Source organism: Rhinolophus hipposideros (assembly GCF_964194185.1).
Source record: "Rhinolophus hipposideros genome assembly, chromosome: 3".
Taxonomy (NCBI): Eukaryota; Metazoa; Chordata; class Mammalia; order Chiroptera; family Rhinolophidae; genus Rhinolophus; species Rhinolophus hipposideros.
Window position 1 is genome coordinate 67,097,697 of NC_138049.1, and position 25,515 is coordinate 67,123,211.

The following is a 25,515-nucleotide window of genomic DNA, read 5'->3' on the forward strand; positions in this document are numbered from 1 at the left end:
TGGGTTCTCAATTCTATTCTATTGGTCTATATGTCTGTTTTACTGCCAATACCATGCTGTTTTGATTATTGTTGCCCAGTAGTACAAGCTAAAGTCAGGGAGTGTGATACCTCCAGCATTGTTCTTTTTTCTTAGGATTGCTTTAGCATTCAGGGTCTTTTGTGGTTCCAAACACATCTGACTATTTTTTGTTCTATTTCTTTTATAAAATGCCAGTTCTTAAAAAACTCAATGAGACGCAAGAAAACACAGACAGGCAGTTTAATGAACTCAGAAACACAATCAAAGAACAAAAAGAACATTTTACCAAAGATTGAAATTTTAAAAAAGAGCCAAACAGAATTTCTGGAGATTAAGAACTCAATAACAGAAATGAAGAATGAAATAGCCAGCTTAGGAAGTAGAGTTGCCCAGAGGGAGGAAAGAATCAGTGACATCGAAGATAGAAACCTGGAAATGACACAGATGGAAGAAGAAAGAGACTTGAGACTTAAAAGAAATGAAAGAACTCTACAAGAACTTTCTGACTCCATCAGAAAGAGCAATATAAGAATAATGGGTATATCGGACGGAGAAGACAGAGAGAAGGGAACAGAGTATACTCAAACGATTAGTCAACGAGAACTTCCCAAATTTGTGGAAAGAACTGGATCCTCAAATTCAAGAAGCAAATAGAACATATAATTACCTCAACCCCAGCAGGCCTTCTCCAAGGAACACTGTATTGAAGCTGTCAAAAATCAATGACAAAGAAAGAATCCTCAAGGTAGCCAGGGAAAAGAAGACAGTAACCTACACAGGAAAGCCCATTAGAATATCATCAGATTTTTCAGCAGAAACTCTACAAGCCAGGAGGGAGTGGAACCAAATATTCAAACTATTGAAAGAGATAAAATATGAGCCAAGAATAATATACCCAGCAAAGATATCCTTCAGATATGAAGGAGGAATAAAGACCTTTCCAGACATACAGAAGCTGAGGGAATTTTCTAACACATGACCTGTACTACGAGAAATACTAAAGAAGGCTATTTGACCACTATCAACAGAGACAATTTGTGGGAACCAAAACATAAAAGTGGAGAGAGTAAAGGCCTGATTTGGAATATGGGAATGGAGAAAGTAAGCATGCTGAAGAAAATGGATTATTCTAAATATCAAACTTTCTTTTACATAAACTTAATGGTTACCACTCAAAAAAAAAAAAAAAAAAAAAGAAAATCCAGAACTGAAATATACAACGTAATAAAAGAAACAGAGGAAAAATCATAGAATACCACAACACAGAAATAACAGACAATAATAAAAAGGCAAAGAAACAATGGAGACATAGTCTTATCAGAAAACTACACATGAAATAAGAAATCCTCATGTATCATAATCACCCTTAATGTAAATGGACTGAACTCACTAATAAAAAGGCACAGAGTGGCAGATTGCATCAAAACACTAAACCCAACCATATGCTGTCTCCAAGAGATGCCTATCAACTACAAGGACAATCTTAGACTCAAAGTGAAAGGGTGGAAATTGACACTCCAAGCAAACGGTATCCAGAGAAAATCAGGTGTAGCCATATTGATAGCAGATGAAACAGACTTCAGGGTAAAAAAGGTAACAAGAGACAAAGACGGACACTTCATAATGGTAAAGAAGACTATACAACAAGAAGACATAACAGTCATCAATATTTATGCCCCCAATCAGGTAGCATCAAAATATACCAAGCAACTACTAACAGAACTAAAGGGAGAAATTCACCAAAACACAATTTTACTAGGGGACTTAAATAAATCATTGACAGATGTGGATAGACCATCCAAACAGAAAATAAAGAAAAAGCAGTCTTAAATGACACATTAGATGATAGACATAATTGACATTTAAGCACTTCACCCTAAAACATCAGACTACACTTTTTTTTTTTAGTGTTTTCTCAAAGATATTTTTATTCTCAAAGATAGACCATATATTGGGACATAAAACTAGCCTCAGCAAATGTAAGAAGATTGAAATCATACCAAGCATATTCACTGATCACAAGGCTTTGAACTTGGATATCAACTGCAGAAAGAAAGCAGGAAAAAACACAATGGAGATTAAACCACATACTTTTAAAGAACGGCTGGGTCAAAGAAGAAATTAGAAGAGAGATCAAAAGATACACAGAAAGAAATGAGAATGAAAATACATCCTACCAAAATTTTTGTGATGCAGCGAAAGCAGTTTTAAGAGGGAAATTTATATCATTACAGGTCTACCTCAAGAAACAAGAAAAATCCCAAATAAATAACCTCACGTACACCTTAAAGAACTAGAAAAAGAAGAACAAATGAAATCCAAGGTCAGCAGAAGAAAGGGAATAATAAAAATCAGAGCAGAACTAAATGAAACAGAGAACAAAAAAACAATAGAAAAAATTAATCTGACAAAGAGCTGGTTCTTTGAAGGATTAACAAAATTGACAAACCTTTGGCTAGACTCACTAAGATAAAAAGAGAAAAGACACTAATAAAATCAGAAAAGAAAGAAGTTATCACGGATGCCACAGAAATACTAAGAATCATCCAAGAATACTATGAAGGACTATATGCCACCAAATTCAACAGCCTAGAAGAAATGGACAAGTTCTTAGAAACATATAGCCTTTCTAGGCTGAACCCTGAAGAATTGGAAAATCTAAATAGACCGATCACCAGTAAGGAAATTGAATCAGTCATCTAAAACCTTCCCAAAAGCAAAAGTCCGGGACCAGATGGCTTCACTAGTGAATTCTACCAAACCTTCAAAGAGGATCTAACACAAGTCCTGTTCAAACTCTTCCAAAAAAAACTGAAGAAGGGACAGTACTCCCTAACTCATTTTATGAGGCCAACATTACCCTGACACCAAAACCTAGTAAGGATAATACCAAAAAAGAAAACTACAGCCCAATAACTCTGACGAATACAGATGCAAAAATCCTAAACAAAATTCTAGCAAATCGAATGCAAAAAATACATTAAAAAGATTATTCATCATGACCAAGTGGGGTTCATCCCAGGGGCACAAGGATGGTTCAACATACGCAAATCCATCAATGTGATACATCACATAAACAAAATAAAGGACAAAAATCATATGATTATATCAATTGACGCAGAAAAAGCATTTGACAAGATGCAACATCCATTTATGATTAAAACACTTAATAAAATAATTATGGAAGCAAAATACCTTAACATAATAAAGGCCATATATGACAAACCCTCAGCTAATCTCATTAATTAATGGTGAAAACTGACAGGGCTGTCCCCTATCACCTCTGCTTTTCAACATAGTGTTGGAAGTCCTCACCAGAACAATCAAGCAAGAGAAAGAAAAAAAAGGCATCCAAGTTGGGAATGAAGAAGTTAAATTGTCACTCTTTGCAGATGACATGATGCTACATATAGAAAACCCTGAAGACTCCACCAAAAAGCTATTAGAAACAATAAACGAATACAGTCAAGTTGCTGGCTACAAAATCAACATACACAAGTCCATTGCATTCCTATATACTAACAATGAAATCTCAGAAAAAGAGATTTTAAAAAATCCTTTTGCATTGCAACAAAAATAGTAAAACACCCAGAAATAAACTTAACCAAGGATGTGAAAGACCTATATCTTATAGCTGAAAACTGTAAGACATTTTTAAAAGAAATTGAAGAAGACACAAAGAAATAGAAAGACATTCTGTGCTCATGGATTGGAAGAATCAACATAGTTAAAATGGCCATATTACCCAAGGCAATATATGATTTAATGCCATCCCATCAAAATCCCGATGGCATTTTTTAAAGAAATAGAACCAAAAAATCATCAATTTGTATAGAATCACAAAAGACCCCGAATAGCCAAAACAATCCTAAGAAAAAAGAACAATGCTGGAGGTATCACACTCCCTGACTTCAGCTTGTACTACAGGGAAATATCGAAACAACATGGTATTGTTAGAAAAACAGACACACAGACTAATGGAATAGAATTGAGAACCCACATAAATATGGACAGGTAATTTTTAACAAAGAAGCAAAAAACACACAAGGAGAATAGACAACCTCTTCATTAAATGGTGCTAGATTGGAAAGCCACGTGCAAAAGAAACTGAACTGCTATCTGTCACCATGTACCAAAATTAATTCAAAATAGATCAAAGACCTAAGCATAAGACCTGAAACAATAAACTGCATAGAAGAAACATAGGTACGAAACTTATGGACTTTGGGTTCAAAGAGCATTTTATGAGTTTGACTCTAAAGATAAGGGAAGTAAAAGCTAAAATAAACAAATGTATCAACTTAAAAGCTTCTTCACATCAAAAGAAACCATCAACAAAATATGGAGGCAACCAACTGAATGGGAGATTTTTGCAAACAGAGCCTTTGATAAGGGGCTAATATTCAAAATATATAAGGAACTCATACAACTCAACAACAAAAAAACAAACAACCCAATTGAAAAATGGGCAGAGGACCTGAAGAGACATTTCTCCAAAGAGGACTTACAAATGGTTAAAAGACATGAAAAAATGCTCAACATCACTAATCATCAGAGAAATGCAAATAAAAACCACAATGAGATACTACCTCACCCCAGTCAGAATGGCTATCATCAACAAGACAAATAGTAACAAGTGTTGGAGAGGCTGTGGAGAAAAAGGAACCCTCATACACTGTTGGTGGGAATGCAGACTGGTGCAGCCGCTATAGAAGGCAGTGTGGAGGTTCCTCAAAAAATTACAAAAAGAATCACCGTATGAGCCAGCAATCCCACTCCTAGGTATCTACCCAAAAAACCTGAAAACATTTATTCATAAAGACGTGTGTGCTCCAATGTTCATTGCAGCTTTGTTTATGGTGGCCAAGACATGGAAAAAACCAAAATGTCCTTCGATAGATGAATGGGTAAAGAAGTTGTGGTATATATACACAATGGAATACTATTCGGCAATAAAAAAAGATGAAATAGGACCATTTGTGGCAACATGGATGGATCTTGAGAGTATAATGCTAAGCGAAATAAGTCAGACAGAAAAAGTAGAGAACCATATAATTTCATTGATATGTGGTATATAAAACTGAAAACAAAAGAATAACAGAAACAAATGAAGGAACAGCAACTCATAGACAGAGACAACAGTTTAGGGGTCACCGAAGGGTAAGAGAGAGGACTATAGAAGAGGGTAAACGAGGTCTAATGGTGATAGAAAGAGAACTGACTCTGGGTGGTGAACACACAATGTGACATATAGATGATGTAATACAGAATTGTACACCTGAAATCTACGTAACTGTACTAACAATTGTCACCCCAATAAATTTTTTAAAAAGTATATTTAAAGTGGCTTTTATCACATTTCATAGTTTAAGAATTCATGAGCAGAGAAGGAAATCAAAGTAAAAATAATGCCATTATTAACAAGATTTTACTTGTTGGAACTTTATAATGCAATTCTTCATAAAATAAATGACTTGACCTTTAAATCAAATTCAAAGCATGAAATAATTATGGTTATCGTAAAGCATCAAGTGACCAGAAAAAAGAAGATAAATTAAAGCATTAAATTAAAGCATTAAGACCCACAGGAACCTATTTGCATCCTTAATATTAATAATTAACTAAGGAAAATATAAGCCTTTGTTATACCAGTGAGTTGCCACTAGATCTTCATGGTCCAGAAAGTTTAAACTGAAAGCTAAAACATAATGTGGGGAATTCCAGAGTTGAAAAGGAACTCAGCTCAAGTACTGTATTTTTCAAATTGATATTCTATGTACAGAAAGTCATTTCTTGGAACTGAGGTGAAATGACATATAATGAAACCAATTTTACCATAAGCTGATTGACAAAGTTTCTACCGCAAGGTTATAAGGAACCGGCATTGAAAGAAACATTATTGGAGGACCTGCTGTAATTATATTCCAGGAGATGTTAACAGATTGGCCATGAGAAAAGAAGCTCTCTGGCCAGGTAAGTTTAGTAATGGCTTCAATAACCCCAGGAACCCAAGCATAGTAGTAATAGTTTTGAGAAGCCCTGCAGTTAAAAGCAAATCAAAAGTTAAACTCCAGATTTAACCCAATGTGCACCCAAATTATTTGCCACGGAACTCTGTTTTGGGGCAGTAAGTCTATTAATGAATTCAGAACAGTGTTCAGGAGAAATATCAGTTTGAAAACCTCTGATCCTATGAAATTCCCTTTTAAACAGTTCACAAAACTGAGGCCTAGAGAAATCAGACCTGCTTAGCAGGAGAAAGGACTTGAATGAAATCTCTTATTCCCAGGCCAGAGAGCTTTTTGTAGTTCAACTACAAAACGTGTCTCCTTTGACTTTATATACTCAAACATTTAAGTAACAACATTTAATATACACTTAACACTTCGGTTATGGTGTCATATTTTCTGCTTTGTGCATTAACTTAGATGTTTTTAATTCTTCCTTCAATACTTGGGTTCCTAATAATCAGGTCCACCAGGAGATTTGCTACTGTTTAGCAATTCTGGAAAATGAGTCAGTGCAGAGTGGCAGCTGACAATAATCACTAAAACAAAGCATTTGTAGTACAACTGGTGTTGATTTACTCTTGTTATAACGTCTGTCAGCTCCAGCAACTAAATCACAGTGTTGTTTATCAGGTGGTGAGTTACTAAGCACAATATGCTGACGTGCTAACATCAGTAAAATTAAGATCTTAGGTCTGCATTGAAGAGGGCCAAAAAACATGGAAATTGAGAGATTTTTTGTCTTACTATAGTTTGGGGCTCCTGTGTCAGGCAAACACTATGTTTCATTAACTTCCTGTAATTAAAAAAAAAAAAAAAAAGGTTTTGATTGCTATTACTAGAGTCTCCAAATCAGATTTTCCCAGTCTTTGTATTTCTCAAACTGCATAGAACTCTAAGATAATGTACGAATAATCAAAACAATTTGAGTTGGCTTTTGAAAAGTGTGGTTGTGTGCCACTGGCCTTCGCCCCTCGGGGAAGGAAAGACCGACGCAGGAGAACAAGAGCGTTGCAACTTGAACAGGCTTGGGAATCAAAGCTGATAATTGTTAACAACTTCCTTGTGACTCATCTGACGTCTTCTAATAAACTTCTGCACTCCTTTCCAACCCCCCACCTGGACCCTTAACCCTGGCGGGCACTGGTGTCTCCTCAATATGAAAAGGACCCCACGAATTAAGGAGAGTGCGCGACGCCTTAATTCCCCGACAAAGAGGTTGCCCCGCGCGCCAGGATCGCACAGGTGTGGCGCCTCCCCCACCGCGCGCACCGCTGTCCCGCCGCGGGGACCCGGACCAGCCAGCGGCCACCCGGCCCCGCCTACCGCCACCCCTGCCCGAGGCCGCCCTCGCGTGTCCGCCCGGGCCTGGCTCGCAGGTCCCCGCGCGGCTCCCGCTTCCCCGGAAACCAGAGGGCGGCCGGCCGGCTCCGTAGCGCCAAGCGGGGCCAGGGCACCTACAGCCCCGACCTACACCTACACCCGCGGGGTGGCCCCGCGACTTCAGAACGAGCCAGGCCGAGGAAGCCGATCAAGGCCACCGGCCGGCCTAGCGACCGCTCCGGAGGCAGGGACGCTGTTACCTGCTGTGGGCTCGGCCGCTACCCGCCAGCGCCGCTCTCTTGGCAACCGCGGCAGCTACACCAGAGGCCGAAAGCCGAAGGGCCTAGTGACAGCTCCCAGCGTGCACCGCGCCGGCGCTCACGCCCACGCCGGGGTTGACGTCGCCGGTCCCCCACCGCCTCCCCCGGTCCTTTCAAGGCCTCCTGGCGCCCTCAAGCGGACCGTCAGGGAAGTGGCCCGCAGCCACCTACTGCGGGAGTGGCCTGGAAACGGGGTGTATACGTAGATACGTAGAGAGAGCAGGTGTTTCCAACTCGCCAGTCTGCCCCGTTTTGATAGTTTGAATGGAAGCTGAGAATTGAAAACAGCTTTTAAATGTTATTTAAGTAATTATTTAAGTATAATTTAAATATAATTCCTTTGGATTTTATATAAAGAACTTGAGGCCCAGAGAGGTTAGAAGACTTGTGAAGTTAGAGAAAATTACTTATCAGATGTGGAACTGTTTTGACTCTAGAAGTCTCTAAATCACATAGTTACTATAAGGAGGAGTGTACTGTGTAGCCTAAACCGTGAGGTCAAGAAATGAAATTATTTTACGAACGTGTGGCTATATATGAAATATAACAATTTTTAAAAATAATCAAACACCAATTATGAACAGCGTGCTGTGCTAAGAATGTTATGTCAATATTTAAGCACTTAATAGCCTTGATAATTAAAGGTGGAAAATACGAGGAGTTGAAATCATCACCCCTCATCACATTATTTGAAATGGAACACCTATGAACTTAATTCTCTTAACTGCGTTGTAGAATTACTGTGATGGATGCACCACAATAAACTTAAGAAACTCCAGATAACAATTTTAGAAATAGTCTTAAATTAGTGTCATGCAGGGTCTCAGCTCCTGCTCCCTGCACAACACAGGATCTGGTGAGGCCAAAAAGGAACAAAAACGGAACCACAGATAGAGGAGTCATACCACTATATTCCCGAGGGTGCCTGGAGCAGACGCAAAAGCCAACATCCGCCAGTACCCCAACAAGGGGTCTTCCTGCACCCGTCTTGCTGGCAGCCAGGCGAGACACAGGAAGTAGGAGCCACATGATCCACAATCCACCCACCTTCTGCTTCTCTGCCACCCAACCTGCTAGCTGCAATCCGCGTTTGCTAGCTTAGTCACGGCAGTTATATTAGTGGCTAATGGCTAACTGGTAACAGCTGATGGCCAACTAGTCACAGCTGATGGCCATATACTACCCGAGCCAGCACCTTTCCACGTGAGGCCGAGAGCCTAGAAACCTCTCTCTGGGATTCTGTCCCCACAACTAGTATCTCGCGGAATGTGGTTTTATTACTTATTTGGAAAATCTTCAAATTAATGTTTGGTGTGTGGTAATTTATGACTTTGAAATGATAAAGTAGAACATCAATAAACATGATTTTCTGTATACAAGCCATCATTGTTTTAAAAAACTAACAGCCTCTTTGTTTTAAAATTCTTATTATAAATTCCACCGTATCTTCACACTTCAATACTTCCCATTATAAACATTTACATTATACTAAATCCTTTTCTTTACTGTGTTAAACTTTCCAAAACTATCTTCTAGTAGTAATGAGTCAAGTTCTACTTCTGCAAAAGTGAATGGGTAATATATACATGGAATCATTTTCACCTTCCATTTTTTCAAAGGTTGTAAGAAGGGTTAATCCTGTGATTCATGAAACTAGATTTAACCACACTCTCTTCTGCATGGGGAACAGAAAACTTCTTACATTTTTCTGTTTCATCTTGGAGCGATGGTATCAAAATTGAGAAGTAATGCCAAGTCAGTCCTGTACATAGGCCTGACCAGCCACAGTTATTAAAAGAGACCATAGTTCATAAAAAAACCAAAACAAAACACAAAAACAAGATCAAGTGGGTGGAAAATTCTGCTCTGGGGTCTCCTGGGGACAGTGCCCGCTTGTATCGCCTCCTTTCATCATCTCCCGCTCTTCCAGCATCACGTCTACCCACGCTAGCCAAAGGCGTGCACTCAGGGTTTGATTTTTCAGGTCATTTTCAGGGAGACTAAAGCATCTTGTCACGCCCATTAGAAACACGGTGGGAGGACCGTTCTGTTCTCCCCGCCTACCTTGCTCCGAGCTCAGACAGAAAGGAGGGATTTGAGAAACCTCACGCCCCTCGTGTCCAGTCCTTGCGGAGGCGCGCTCTCCGCCCGGCAGGGGGCGCTGTGGGCTGGCTGGCCGTTTCAGCCGAGCGATTGGGTCCCGGAATCCCGCGCCTCCGCCGCCGCCACCACCTCTGCTGCTGTTTCTCCGTGGGGCGCATGTGCAGGCACTCCTGGCCCCGGTGGCCCGGTTCGCCGTAACCTCCGGCTGGGCGCCCGCCATGGCGGCAGTGGCTGAGACACGCGTGTTCCTGGAGGTGCGGAGACGGCTGCAGAGCGCGCTGCTGATCGTGGGGTAAGGCCAGGGGTAGGAGTGTGGGTTCCTAGGCTCAGTGCCTGGCTCGCTTTTCTGCTCCCGGAGGGGTCTCCGCCTCCCTCTGATGGACCGAGTTTTGAGTTTCTTCTTTCCAGTTGCTTAGAGCGCTTTTGATTACTCAAGTGTTGTGCCCTACCCCAGCCCCCACTCGATGGCCATCTCGGCACCACCGGGAGCTCTTTAGAAACGCGGTCTCAGCCCCACACCTGACCTGCTGAATCAGAGCTTTCATTGTAACGTGCACAGTCAAGTTTGGGGCGCATTGATGTAAAACGCCGGGGACCGTACCTGGCGTTTCCAACAAAACAGGGCTAAAAATGCCTTGTCTGCCTCTTCGGGATCCTCGTTATAAAATCAGTTGCAAAGTGAGCGCTTTCTGTTTGGTAAATAAACACGGTGTGTTTTTTTCTCCCCAAATTATTCAATGTAGGGAAACTGACAGTCATTCAAAACGTGTGTTCAATGAACGACTAGCAAAGGTGGGAGACGAATTGGAGTTCATGCTTTTATTCAGATTCCGAGTTCCAATGAGACGTCTACAAACAAAAGGCGTTCTCTCTTTTTGTTTTGTAGTATGTGATCCCTTCGACTCTTCTCTTGTGACCACTGTTTCAAATAAAGTAACTTAATTTACAATCCTAAAAAATTTATTACACAGCGCCACTCTGAGGCAGATTGGTGCTTAGCTTTCCCTTAGTTTTGGATTTGACATAAAGTGAATTCAAATGATACCTTCTTTAAGAGGGTAGAATCATATAATCTGAAATTTTTTTTTTCAGTTGTAAAATGGGGCTATTTTACTCTTCTCTCTATCTCTCAAATCCTGAGTTCAGATAACTATCTCCAATTCCAGTCCACCTTTTAGGGTTATTAGGAGACCAAACCATATACAAAACAAAACAACCTCTCTACACCCTCTCATCAAAGGGGCCTTTCCAGGCTCTCCTAGATTACTCTCCTCTGTTTAAGCAAGTTGAGAAACCTAGCCTTGTGAGTATGTGAATATTTTCTTCCAGTCAGTGAATTACCTTTTCATTTTCTTCGTTAATAGTGTTTTGATGAACAGAAAATTTTAATTATAATGAAGTCCAGTTTATTGCATTTTCTTAGTGGTTAATATTTTTTGTGTCTTAAGAAATCTTTGTTTACCTCAAGGTTGTAAAGAATTTTCTCCTATGTTTATTTTTTAGGAGTTACATAGTCTTAACTTTTACATTTAGGTCTGTGAACATGTCAAATTCATTTTTGCGTTTGGAGTAAGGAAGGGGTTTCACAGTTCTTTTTCTTTTTTTTTGGTTAGGATATCCAGTTTTATTGACAATCGTTGAAAAGACTCGTTTTTCTCGTTGATATAACTCCTGTCTTTGTCAGAAATTAGTTGACTATACTATTTGCATGGTATGTTTTTTTCTGCCGTTTTACTCTCAATCCATGTTTTTCTGTATAAAGTTTTGCTAGCATCTACTGCGTGGAGTTTTTTTTAAAATCCATTCTAACAAGCTCTGCATTGTAATTAGAATTTTTTAGTCTATTTACAGTTAATGTCAATTATATGATTGAGTTTTATTCTTGTTCCTAATCTTAAAAGAAATGCTTAGCATTTCATCATTAGGTATGAAGTATACTTTTGGCTAATATATTTGGTAGATTGCATAGTTTCTTTTCCTAGTTTGCTAAGGATTTTAATATGAATAGATATTATATTTTCTATAATGATTTCTGCATGTATTGTGATGGTCATATTTTTTCCTTTAGTCTTTACATCTGTGAATTGCATTAGAAAAATCTATTATGTTAAGCCATTTTAGCGTTCCCAGGATAAACCTTAGGCACTCATTCATTCAATCCACAGGTATTTACTGAATTCCTATTCTAGTGCCAAGAACTGAGATTCTAAGTGCTGGGTATACAGTTGTGAACAGTAACAACAGCAAAAACAACAACAGATGCTCTCATTGACCTAACAATCAAATGATGGCAGTGGGCGAAAAATACACAACATAAAAAATATATATATATAATATTGAAAAGAGATAAGTACCTAGAAAAAAGAAAACAGAAAAAGGGATAGGGAAAAAAAAAAATTACAATCCGTCATTCCAAAAGAGAAAGCAACATCTGAGTAATAAACTGAAAGAAGTAAGGCTTGGAACTCTAGGATTCCTGATAGAAGACGGCTTCCCTTTGAATTTGAAGGATTGCCTAGTTCGGGGAGATGGGGGTCGGCTGGTGCAGCCCATAGTAGGTAGGGTCTTACAGGGAGTGGTGTGCTGATAAATGTTTAAACAACCTGCTCTCCAGGAAAACAAAGCAACAACCAAATAAAAACCTCCCTGATTTGCCACATTTACTGATCTCTGGGGTGTAAGTACTTTCACTATGGATGATGTCAAGTTACCAAAGTGAAATCAACTAGTTTGCAAAATGTCTGGAATTTTATCAACTGGCTCTAGTATGTCACTGGGTCTTATAATACCACTGAAAGTTCTTTAGTTTTTACTCACAGTAAGATGTGAAGTCATTGGATGGTTTCAAGTAGGGTGTGACACAACTAGGGTTTTGAAAACTTCTTGAGGAGGTCCTTTGAGACTGTAAATGTCCTTTTCTTCATCAGACTTTCATTTTATTCTTTCATTTATTTACATCAGTATGGACCCATAGTCCTGTCTTTTTTCAGTGGCTTGCTCAGATTACACCAGATTTGGCCAGTGGGGCGGGAGGTCCCTTCAAGATGATTTCTGTGTTTTTTGACCGGTCCTCATCATTTATTGATTTCTCCTTTGTTGTACAGAAAGATGTCTAGGCTCATCTCACTTTTTTTCTTATTCCAGCCCTGGATGTAGTTCTTTTTCCAAGGAACCCTGTTTTGTTTTCATTAATTTATTTTTAAGTGGACAATGGCCTTTAGAAACCAAAATCTAAGTACAAAGTATGCTCTTTACTATTCGGGTGTCATGTCTTCTAAGCCTGCTAGTGGACAGAAGTGGACTATAATGTAATATAGACCTGCTACTGGACTATAATATAATAGTGTGACATATCCCATGTTTCCCCGAAAATGAGACCTAGCCAGACAATCAGCTCTACTGCGTCTTTTGGAGCAAAAATTAATATAAGACCCAGTCTTATTTTCCTATAAGACCGGGTATAATGTAATGTAATATAATATAATATAATATAATATAATATAATATAATATAATATAATATAATATAATATAAAATACCAGGTCTTCTATTAATTTTTGCTCCAAAAGACGCATTAGAGCTGATTATCTGGCTAGGTCTTATTTTCGGGGAAACACTGTATATGCTTAGGTTTAGATGAGGTCATGAGGGTGGAGCCACCATAATGGGATTAGTGCCCTCAGAGAAGGAGACACCAAAGCTTTCTTTCCCTGTGAGGATACAGTGAGAAGGCGGCCATCAGCAAGCCAGGAAGAAGGCCCTCAAGTAGGACCAAATCTGCTGGCACCTTGGTCTTGGACTTCCCAGGCTCCAGAACTATGAGAAGTAAATGTTGTGAAAGCAACCCAGTCTGGTATTTTATTAAAGCAGTCTGAGTTAAGATTGGCTCTGAAACCCCATGCTGAGCTGCTCCTCACCTCCCTTTCAGATTTCCTCCTCACACCTCTTGGGATCTGACATGGCTGCGGGGTGGCCCTCCTTAGCTTGTAGGCTGTGTGGTGGCTACCCTCCTCACCTTGCTGGACTTCTTACATAGACTCCAGGACATTGTGGTTCTCCTACCCTTGCCTAAATGCCTATTTCGCTCAGCCTGATGTGTAGGCTGATTTTTTTTAGGAAGGGTAAGAGGGAGAAGAGTGGTAAGCCAGAGATGGAGTGAGAGAGGGCTTAGGAAACCAGTGGTATCCCTTGGGGCACTTCCAAGTGCCAACTGCACAGTCCAATTTGAAAAATCACTGAAGTAGCAAAATGGACAAATTGTGTATCTTCAGAGCAGGGGTTGGCAAACTGTGGCCCATGGGCCAAATCTAACCTGCAGCCTGTTTTAGTACAGCCTATGAGCAAAGAATGGATTTTACAGTTTTTTAAAGGGTTGTTTACAAAAGAAAAATACAAAGCAGAATATGCAACAGAGACCAGATGAGGCCAGCACAACCTGAAATATTTACAATCTGGCTTTTTATATAAAACATTTTCTGACCGCTGCTTTAGAGGATTATGACTTTTTAAACATCATTTCTTCAAACTGGATTTTTGACTCAAGAGGATGAGGCTGTCTTCCTAGAAAAGATTTGGGTTCTTGATATTCTGTATTGCCAATTCAACGTAGATCCATTAACTTTGAGAAGGAGCCAGCAGAAAGTACAGGTAGTCTTAAGATTTGCTAAGGCAAATTAAGAGGCCCAACCAGCATTCAAAGTGAGCACGTGGTATGACCTCTGTACTTAGATGGCACTCATGGAGATGGCCCACATTCTGAACTTAGACGACACGAAGTAGGTGGCCTGCCCCTGCTGTCCGCACTGCACAGGGGCTCGGGGTGCTCTGACAGCTCTGTTACAATGCTAAGCATATTTCAGCTTCATATGAGGGTCATTTCTGTATGTGTTTATCCCCCTCTGTACTTTTAGTGCCTGGTGAACAGGGATGTGTTTTACTCTTCGTTGCCTATACCGACTCATTTGTGTTTGTAGTGAACTGTAAGTTAGTAAGTCCTTTTATGCCTATTCATCCTCACTAGATTGTTTTCTTAGTTAATTTTTTATACGTAAAATTGACAAAGTTTTTTTCTCCTTTCCCTTTTGCTTCACTTAATCCCTGTCTCCTTGTTGAAATCCTGCATATCAAATAACAATAATTTATTGTGAGTAAAATAAAACCTCATTGTAATGTTGGTCTCAGAAGCAAGGATATTTTACTTATCCCTTCAGTACTCAAATAACATTTACTTAGTGCTCAACCTATGATAGTCACTACATCCCCCCACCCCCGTCGCTCCCGTAGTACTCTGTATGTATCGTAAATAAGGACAATGTAGTTTTCATTGATCACTTGATCATTCCTGTTTACTAGCCTGTCCCCTACTTGTGAGTGGCGGAGTGGGTGGATATCTTGTTAAATGTATTCCCAGTACCTGGCACATTATAGAACTTACAAAAGATGTGTTGAATGAATGAATGAGAGTGAATGGACGTGCAAACCACACTAGGGTTAAGGAATGCAACAATGCATAAGCCACTGTCTTAGGCAGTCTTGTTGAATTCTCTTGCCAAAAATATTTTAAAGAACAAGTGTATGTATGACGTTTAACAGACCAGCATTAGATGGTACTGGTTCAAAGAAGCTGTGGTTGGGGGGACTGGTGGGAGAAAGTAGGGAGCATGAGAAAATGGAATGGCAGTCTATGCAAGCAGAATGGCTCTGGGAGCAAGCCCAGGAAGGTCCAGGCTGGAGTAGATGGAGGAAGCATTAGGATAGAAGAGAGTTGGGACTCAGAATCATTAGCAGTGGGAAAAAAGTGCACATTTTAAAATGCATCATTGCCATAAAAAAAGAAGCAAGAATAAAATATAGGTCCCAGAACTTTCATGTTACAGTAATAGTGTAAAGAACTCTCTGACCTGAACCAAATCTAGTATAGATACGTTGGTTTCCTTTATGATCCCTTCACTGTTATTTTCTGGGATAGTTGACTTGAGGGCGCTTTATGAAGAGCAACAGAGAGATCCTTTGCCATTTATGTTTCTTTCGTCATGTGGTTTTCATCAATGAGAAATTTTTTGTGTGTTTTATTTTTAATTACCAGAGAGCCAAAAGAAGCAGGTTTGCTTATGGATATTTCTATAACGCCATCCTCACTCCAGATGAAAACCCCTGCAGGCTGCACAGAGATCTGGCTTCCAGCAGAGGTCAGGCTTGTACCTTCCTCGTGCCGTGGACTGCAGTTTGTGCCTGGAGATGGACTGCACCTGCGGCTACAGGCACAAGCAGAATTCAGCACAAGTAAGTAATACCAGCACTCCTGTTCCTGCATTTACTTTTGCATTGTAAATAGAAGGTGGTTTTTCCTTTGAAATGTCAAACTTTTGCCAGATAGCTGCTGATCAGGGGCGTGGAAAGAGCTGAGAGTCAAGGAGATCTTGGTTCTTTGCTAGTTCTGCTGCCAGGTAGGTATCAGCTGTGTGTAGTTGAACATGTCACTTAACCTTTCTGAGGCTTTATTATTTTTTTTTTCAGTATTTTTTTCCCTAATAGACTTTACTTTTTAGAGCAGTTTTAGGTTCACAGCAAAATTGAGCACAAGATGCAAAGATTTCCTGTATACCCCGTTGTGTTTCTTTAATTATAAAATTACCCAGCTCACAGAGCTGATGTGAAGATTAAATCAGATGGCAGTTGTGCAAGACCTGCTTGATTTTAAAGCATTACATAGAAATTCATTAATTCAATAAACATTACCTTATGCTGTGTGCTAGGCATTGATCTAGGGTCTAGGGTTACAGAAGTGAACAAGGTAGGAAGATCTCTGCTCTCGTGGAACTTACATTCTAGTGGGTGGATAGATAATGACCACATTACTTGGATACAGAGAAAAGTGCTATGGGCAAAGTAAAGCAGAACAAAGGGACAGGCAGCGATTAGGGTCGGGCGGGCTGACGGTAGCCAGGGAAGGCCACCCTGAGGAGAGGACTGAATGATGGAAATGATCCCAGTCATTTAGAGACCTTTCCAATTAGAGAGAACAGTATAGATAAGGATTCTGAAGTTGAGTTTGATGTATAATTTGATTTTGATTGGCCCTATGCCTATCATATTTCCATTATTTCATTACTGGCTCATTGATTCAGTAAGATAGTAAAAATGTTTCTCAGAATAACTTACTAAATAAATGGTTTATTTATTTATGGTTTATAATTTATTAAAATGGTTTATAATTTATTAAATAAATGGTAAAATAATGGTTTATTATGTCTCTTAACCATGTAAGTAATACACTTTGGAGGATTAAAAATGATATAAAAAGGGATAACAGACTGATGGGATGCTCATTATCAGTGAAGGATTTTAATTTTCCAGCTGTGCCCTGAGACTTCATTGCTGCCTCACTGATACTAAGCCTTTCATCTGAGCTGCATGGTGCCTGGAGGTGGGGTCAGCAGGATTGTTTTGAAGAGCTGTTTAAGAGATGGGGAGCATATTTCAGTTCCCTTGAGTCTCTATGCTGACTTTTGAAAGGAAAGAGAAGAAAGAGGGAGTTTCACTCCCTTTTTGCTGGAGAGTTAATTTTGGTCAAGTACTGGATTGATGAATAACTAGTCTGAGTTGGGTGGAGTTGGTTTTAGGGCCAAGGGGTAGGGAAAAGAAACATCATGGAGTTTAAGTGGCATAAGATAAACACTAAGAATGACTGTTGGACTTTTCATAGAAAGATGACTGGGTCACTAAAATGGGAAATAGACTAACAGACTCCCTGAGTGTACCAGATAGTGGGCAAAGGAGGTGTTGTTTCAGGGAAGAAGCCGTGGGAGTATGGCTCTTGTGACGTCATCACCTTCTCTTTAGCAATGACAACAACAGTAACCACAGCAGGAATGTTTTATCTCTCTGGAACCTGGAAAAAGACAAGCATGAAAGCCACAGTGGGTGCTTCAGACCTGCTGCTAGTTTTCTGCGACCATGATTTTTGGTCCCATACTGAGGAGGCATAAAGACCTTCCAGAAACAGTTGGCTTGTTGCCTACCTGTATTCTGTAACAGTTAGTATACAAATAGCAAAACATGAGTTATTTAAAAATTTGGAATCAGCAAACATTGTTTCGTTTTGACTAGACAACAAAATAAATTGACTTCTGTGTGTTGGTTTGCATGTTATTTACATTTATTTGTCTCCTCTTTCTTTACATTTTTAAAACATGTTTTACTCATATATCTGAAAAGGAAAGCTTTCAAAGGCTTGTGCTGTGGTGCATGAAAGGGTATGCAGAATAGACTCCTCAGTACTTAATTGCTTTAGTGCTTTCCATATAATAGGGGGTGAATTAGTATTTGCTGAATGAATAAATACCAGATAGATGCATACTGATGGAAGCTTGAATCAAAATATGTTGTAGGAAGTGAGTTTTGAAATTTTTAGCCCTCAGTTGTGATTCAGAGTTTTTAAAAAGTTGATTTTTCAACTGTAAGAACATTCTTCTAAGGACTGTAGTAAACATATTGCTACACAGTTTTGAACGTAACATAGGTCAGATCATGGCTGTTCACATAGAACTGGCTACAGTAAATTCTGATACAGTACGAGCATTAGATTCATCCCCAGGGGGCAGTGTTGTTCCAGAATGCTCCTGTATCAGAAAGTTCTGACTTGACACTGCACCAACGGATCATCCTGGGTGGCCAGCAGAGGGGAGTATTTCACTGAAAATTTGTTTGTGTTTTTTTGGGTCTGGGAAGAATATTTGGATGTCTTACCCAGGTCTATGTACTCTTAAAATATATACTAAGTAACATACCAAATTCAAATTGTTTGGTTCTAATGGATATGACCTCATTTCTTTATATTTTTTTAATAGACGTATTTCTGTGTGGGTTTTTTTTTTGGGGGGGGATGAAAATATTTTTTTTTCTTTATGAATAAAATAATGGAAACTAAGAGAGCATACTGCCTATGCTGCATATTATGTGGAAAATAGACGTTGTTCCACAGCTTTAATCAGAAATTGAGTTTTGCTCTTGGAAAATTGAATTCTTCTTAGGAGCCATTCTATTCCCAGGATCCTGTCTAATAAAGACCAATTTCGAGATTCATTTTGTTTGTACATACTGGTAATATGTCAGAATGGACATAAATCTTATTTAAATCAATTTAAACTTAAATTTCAAAGCTTTATTTACCAGCAGTGACACTGATGAAAAACTGTACGTAACACGTAGTCGGGGAAAGCTGAGGATGGCAAAGCTGAGGAAGTTAGCTTGATTGGAAAGAAATAGGGCCCATTTCTCTCATCCTTAATGTTGGTATTTATGGAATGAGAGAAACAACTCAACAATATATGACATGGATAAGCTAAAGCAATAAATACCTCTCTCTGAAACACTTAAGCAAAATCTGCTGTTTTTCAAAACGCTTCACAGTATTTGCTTCTGGTTGAGTCATCAGATAATATTAATTAAATGTGTACTTCTGGGTAGACCATAAACAGTATTCATTGATGGTTACTTATTGTGCTATGAAACTCTTATATGTTAACATATTTGTCCCAAACCTCTAAGATTTGCTATTTCATTGATTTCCTTTAGAACCGATTTCAATTTTTAATCCAAGCTCACAAGCTCAAGGCTGTTGCACATTTTATTGCCAATCCTGTGGTGAAGTCATAATAAGGGACAGGTAAGGAATGTATTTAACACTGGTTAATTGTATGCCTGGCAATGGTTTTCTCTTTTTTCTGTCAGAATTTCTGAAGTAATTGTCAAGGGAACAGTATATGGCCTGAAAAAGAGAGCCACCTTAATATCACTTTGAACAAAATCAGCCCTAAAACTCTCCAGCAACCACAGAGCAATTAGGCCTTCTCACTCAAGGTGACAGAGGGGAGCAATAGGATTCTGGCTTTAAGGGAGGAAGGCTTATCTTGGTGGAAGAGGCTGTATTGATCACTGAAGCACCTCTCTTCTGAAAAGAGACGGAGACCTATTGCATGTTTTATCCATCATGGTGGTGAATGAGGTTTTTCCACATCAAGTGATTTTTCTAAATAACTTTTTATTTCAGCTACTTCTATTAGTGCCTTTCTAAAATCCATCTCCTATTCCCCTATTTATTAAAACAGAGCATAGAGAGCATAAATTAATCTTTTCTTGATCATTAGGTTAATCTTATAACCTGTTCTTGCCATGTCCTCTGATTACTCTATTGAGATGGGAAGGGCTCATTGCTGCATCATTTGCATTCCCAAGTTGTATCTTTTAATTATTTTTCTATCTGCTCCCTTCCTCCTGTCAGCCTCCTTGTTTCTTGGGTGCAAACCCTTCCCACTGAATTTTCAGCTTCTGATCATGCATAGGCTGGATAGGCCGATGGAAATCTTACTATTGTTAACAGTATTTAAGGAGAGACTGTAGAGGTCTTTGTTGTATGCATTTCCTCAGAGACAAGTGCCTGAGACTTACATGTGAATGGTTGCTTCCCCATATCTGAAATCTGCTCCTTGTGCTTTGTTGTCAGCACATTCAGGTGTGATAAAAAGATGTGAATGTTTAAATTTTTAAAATTTTATTACAGTAAAAGACACATTTTCATTAATCTCCCTCAAAATACTCCTCCTCACTTCGAATATACTTATCCCATCATTCTTGCCACTTTCTGAAGCAATTCTGAAAGTCCTCTTTCATGAATGTCTTTAGTTGCACTGTAGTGGCTGCCTTGACGCTCTGAATCGATTCAAAATGTTTACCTGTCATGGCCATTTGGACTTTGGGGAAGAGCCAGAAGTCACATGGTGCCAGATCTGGTGAATAAGGTGGATGAGGACACACCGTCATGTTTTTATTTCACAGAAATTGCTGTATCAGCAGTGATGTGTGACACGGAGCCTTTCTGTTGTGATCACAAAATATGGTGAATGCTGCTGCCGAGTGCCACCCAACCGAAAGGCAGGGGTTTTCTTTTTTTTTTTTTTATTATTAAATTTATTGGGGTGACAATTGTTTGTAAATTTACATAGATTTCAGGTGTACAATTCTGTATTACATCGTCTATAAATCCCATTGTGTGTTCACCACCCAGAGTCAGTTCTCCTTCCATCACCATATATTTGATCCAGGCAGGGGTTTTCAGTATGGGAAGTGGAGTGTCGAACCTTAGTAGCAGTGTGTGACAAGTTTCAACTTATTTGATCAGTTGAGTGCAGTCAGTCGAGTATGAGCTATGGTTGAGAGAAGGTGTGTTTTAAAGTGCGTAAATCCTCCTCTATCAGGACAGTGCTCCGTGTCACACACATCGCTTCGGGTGTATGGCAATTTCTGTCAAATAAAAATATTTTGGTGTGTCCTCATCCACCTTATTCACCGGATCTGGCACCGTGTGACTTCTGGCTCTTCCCCAAAGTCAAAATGATTCAGGACATTGAGGCAGTCATGACAGCACAACTAAAGACACTCATGAAAGAGAACTTTCAGAAATGCTTCAGAAGTGGCAAGAATGATGGGATAAGTGTGTTCAAAGTGAGGGGGGTATTTTGAGGTTGTTAATGGCAATTTGTCTTTTGCTGTAATACATTTTTTTATTTAAACATTCACTGTACTGTTTGATCACACCTCGTATACTGAAACCTGCTCCTTCTTCAGAGCCCCTGGTCTCACTCAGTGCATGCCATACCTCTGCCTTCATTCTCAAGGTAGAATCCTAATGGTGTTGCCTCAGGCTCCTCCCTGCCCCTCATTTACAGTCTCTCACCAGGTTCTTTTGCTATTTCCTTCCCCACATTTCTTACCCAAGTTCACTTTCCTCCACCCCAGTGCCACTGCTTCAGTTGAAGCTGTCTTCTCACCAAATAGCACTTGTTCCCGCTCCATCTCTACTCGCCTTTCCTTGGTTCACCCTCATCTGATCATTTCTACACTACTGAGTGTTCTCAAATGCAGTTGGCTCGCCTGTTCAAACCCTTCCAGGACCTCCCAGATCTTTTAAAATAAATTCCATAACACCTTAGCATGCCATGCTAGGTACTTTATGAGTTTGCCTCCTTTTCCCTCTCATGTTTTAGCCCTCCTTCCCCCATCTCCTTTTATCCCCTCCAAAACAATGCACTGTTATTTACACACATTCTGTGCACAACTATAGTGATCAGCCTGCGGTCCTACAGTCTCTCCATGCTTTTCTCCATGCCAGGGCTTAATGAAAGCTACTTTCTTCCATGGAATGCACCCTATGTACCTATCTCCCTCTGATTATCTTCTAAATTCAGCTGATAGGGCATCTACTATTGGGAGCCTTCTGTGAACATAGTTATGTGCTCCTCTACAGTTTATTTGCCTGTCTTTCTGATTAAAGTAGGCTCTGGGGGTGGGGATAGTCTTATTGACCCCTGTATTCCTTATCCCCACTCATATTTAGAGTGCAGTGTAGTGTAGTAGCTAATAACCAAACTCAGAAGCCAGGCTGTCTGGGTTTGCATCCACCATTTACTAGCTGTGACCCTGGGAAAGTCACTTAACCGCTCCATGCCTCAATTTCCTTATTACAAATATATAGATAACAGTAGAAGCTACCTCACAGGGTTGTTTGGAGGATCAAATGAGTTGAAGTATTTATAACAATGTCTAGCCCCAGGTAGACAATCAGTATGTGGTAGTGACTGCTGTAATTATTATTCTTATCATCAACCCCAGCATCAGGCACAGGGCCAGGTGAATAGTGTGCTCTCAATAAATTCCTGTGGGGTTGAGTTGAATAAATGTGAGGGTGTTTGTTTTGGCCTCCCCCCAGCCTCTCTTGCTTGCTTTATGGTTCCTTGGCAATGTCCCAGTAGATGAGATCGCCAAAAGTTGCCCTAGTGGAAGTAGGTAATGAACAGAGCATCCTCCGAATGATTATCTTGGGAAAGAAATGAGGTGACTCTCAGTCTGCAGAGGAGAGGAGAACATCCTTGCTCGGATTACCTGAGGGGTGAAGTTGCTGCAGAAGACGCACTCTGGGACAAGCCCACTTTAGCCTGAAATGTCCGCAGGGTCCCATTTTACATTGTGGTTTACCCAAGAAAGTTTTCCTTCTCAGTCTATTTCAGCTGTGATTTAACTCTCACATGAAGTTTCTGAAACATGCATGTCTGCATAACAATGAGGTGACCTAGAAGTTACAGTAGAAACAGGTTCAATTGAGTATAACATAATTTCCTGGTGCTGCTTGCTTATTGTAAAGAATATGCTTGTTAATTATTGGCTGATATTTGTGTTTCATTGGAAAATGATGATGGATATGAAAAACTGTTACCTATAGTCCCCATTTTTCCCATTCAGGTACTGTATCTTCTGTTTTGTGTCCTTTTTATGATCGTGGGATTGAGAACTAGAGGGTTTAGAGGCTAACATTGAAAGACAGTATTGACTCTCCCTAATCCTGACCACTAGGAATCCATGTAGCATAAAAGCTAGAGTGGGAAAATGGGACCTGGGTTTGAACTCTAGCTTTACCACTTAGTAGCTGGGAAACCTTTTCCATATCACCTCAGCATCTTAGATTTTTTTAAAATTAAATTTATTGGGGTAATATTGGTTAATAACATCATATAAGTTTCAAGCGTACTATTCTATAATACATCATCTATATATTGCATTGTGTGCTCACCACCCAGAGTCTAGTCTCCTTCTGTCACCATATATTTGTCCCCTTTACCCTCTTCATCCTCTCCCTACCCCTCCTCCCCTCTGGTAACCACCATACTGTTGTCTGTGTCTGAGTTTGTTTTGTTTGTTCATTTGTTGCTTTCTGTTTTGTATCCCACATATGAGTGAAATCATATGATTCTTGTCCTTTTCCATCTGACATTTTTGGTTTAGCGTGATACTCTCAAGTTTCATCTATGTTGTCGCAAATGGCTGTATTTCAGCCTTTCTTACAGTTGGGTAAGATTCCATTGTATATATGTACCACATCTTCTTTATTCAGTCATCCATCCAAGGACACTTGGGTTATTTCCATGACTTGGCCACCTGAAGATGCTGCCAGGAACATAGGGGTACATATATCTTTACAAATGTGTTTTCAAATTTTTCAGGTAGATACTCAGAAATCAGCTTCTTCTTGAGTAGACATAATAAGGCCTATTTTCCAAACTGGTGGAGAGAGTTAAAGACTGTAACACATAATACTAATGCTGAACATCCTCTTTTAAATTGGTTTTATAGACTCCTGCCACCCCTTTTTCCATAATTGGCCTTACTAGCAAACGAAGAAATTAACTTGTTAAGTGTTTCAAACCTTTTAGATTCAGGACTCTGTATTTTTTAGGTGTGCCACGGAAATGACCCACCTTTCTCCCTTTTTCTTCCTGAGAAGATAAACAGGGGACTTGACTTAGCCCTTGCTTCACTTAAGGAAGGCTACTTGAAAGCCTTTTCCTGTCACACCTGTGTGTCTGGCATGTGTAGACCTTTTGAGCAACACAGAGAAATCCTTAGTAGACGATTTAAAACTTAGCTTAAATTTCACTCTTAGGCAGCATGTTCCATGACTCTTTGTTTTATGGAAAAACATGTTTGCTCCAGTAATTGCACAAAGAATTCATGTTGACTGTTTACATTAAGCCCAATGGTCTTCTCATTTCTTCCTATTACCTATTTTATGTGGTGCTTAGGTTATCTTCTGTTCTTGTTAAGTGGAAAACAAAACCAAAGGAATTTCAAAAGAGGCTTGTATGTGCTATAATCAAAATCAACTAATTGTGGACATCTTTACCAGGAAGGCACCTTGGAATATGTTGATTTATTTGTACCAGGAGCTCCCTTAACAGGACCAATGGAGCAGATGTAAGGTCTGCTTACTGGCTGGCCTTATTATTTGGGAACATGTCACTTTAATTCTCTGGGCCTCAGTATTCTCATCTGTAAAATGAAGAAGTTGGATTAGGTAAACCTATAAGAGTCCTGCAAGCATGAAAATTCTGTAATTAGTGAACCTCATAAAGTTGTATATGCATTCTATAATTTGTGTTATACAAATAATGTAAGACTAATGCTCATTTTTTAATGAAAAAGTTCTTGTCAATAAAATTAGAAAAAAGGTACAGAGGACTGTTTAACCTATTAATACGCTAATGGCTTTTAACAGTTATTAGTGCCAGGGTGCATGAAATATGCTAATTACAGCAGTCTTTTTCCTTAATTTAGGGTCACCTGTTCTTAACCATTTGTTTTGGTTATTTGAAAACAGATACTGTCTTGTTTTGTTATGATAAAATTTTCCAATTTGCATTTTTACCAGTTTGGCAGAGTTTTTCTATAAATATTGTCTGAATGTATACAATTTTTGATTATACTCTTGTTGAGACTAATAGGCCTTAATATTAAGCAACAGTAATAACAAAATTTATTTCTTTGTGAATAGTCTCAGAAACTGCTAACTGGTCACTGTGTTTGGAATTTGTTGTCTCCCAGAAATAAATTCATGTTAGACTTGAACTACATGAGTTGGGCAGACTTTCAAACATAGCCTTTTGATTTTCAGTCGTAGGAGAGTTCTCCTGAGGTCTCTGGATAGGCCCTCTCCATTCCACCAGTATAGAACTAGGTATCAGCCCAGCAGTTCATGAGGGTGTTGAAACTTTACAAGGAAACAAGCAGAATAGACTTTATGGAAACAATAAGAGATGTCATATTATCCAACCAATTGATTGGTCCACTTGACAAACCAGCTATAATTGTGGTCTAAAAATAACTACTCCCATGAATACAATCACTTTTAT

General features: G+C 39.4%; 2 protein-coding genes across 10 annotated transcripts in view; one reads left to right on the plus strand and one right to left on the minus strand.

Moving 5' to 3' along the window:
- The window catches only part of DOP1A (DOP1 leucine zipper like protein A), an 89,993-nt gene extending 82,278 nt beyond the window's left edge, over positions 1 to 7,715 (minus strand). For 4 of the 8 annotated variants that reach the window (XM_081044281.1, XM_081044279.1, XM_081044282.1 and 1 more), the window contains exon 1: positions 7,613 to 7,696. The gene's annotated coding sequence lies outside the window, so the exon portion shown is untranslated. Of the gene's footprint in view, positions 1 to 6,776; positions 6,826 to 7,612 lie in introns of all 8 variants that reach the window. The other 4 variants (XM_081044283.1, XM_081044280.1, XM_081044278.1 and 1 more) reach the window with 2 other exon arrangements.
- Positions 7,716 to 9,750: 2,035 nt separating this feature from the next.
- The window catches only part of UBE3D (ubiquitin protein ligase E3D), a 131,440-nt gene continuing 115,675 nt past the window's right edge, over positions 9,751 to 25,515 (plus strand). Inside the window, exons 1-3 of one of the 2 annotated variants that reach the window (XM_081044371.1) lie at positions 9,751 to 10,067; positions 15,861 to 16,057; positions 19,352 to 19,442. In XM_081044371.1, the coding sequence (XP_080900497.1) occupies positions 9,994 to 10,067; positions 15,861 to 16,057; positions 19,352 to 19,442 (362 nt within the window). In that variant the 5' untranslated portion in view covers positions 9,751 to 9,993. The remainder of the gene's footprint in view (positions 10,068 to 15,860; positions 16,058 to 19,351; positions 19,443 to 25,515) is intronic. The other variant, XM_081044372.1, reaches the window with a different exon arrangement.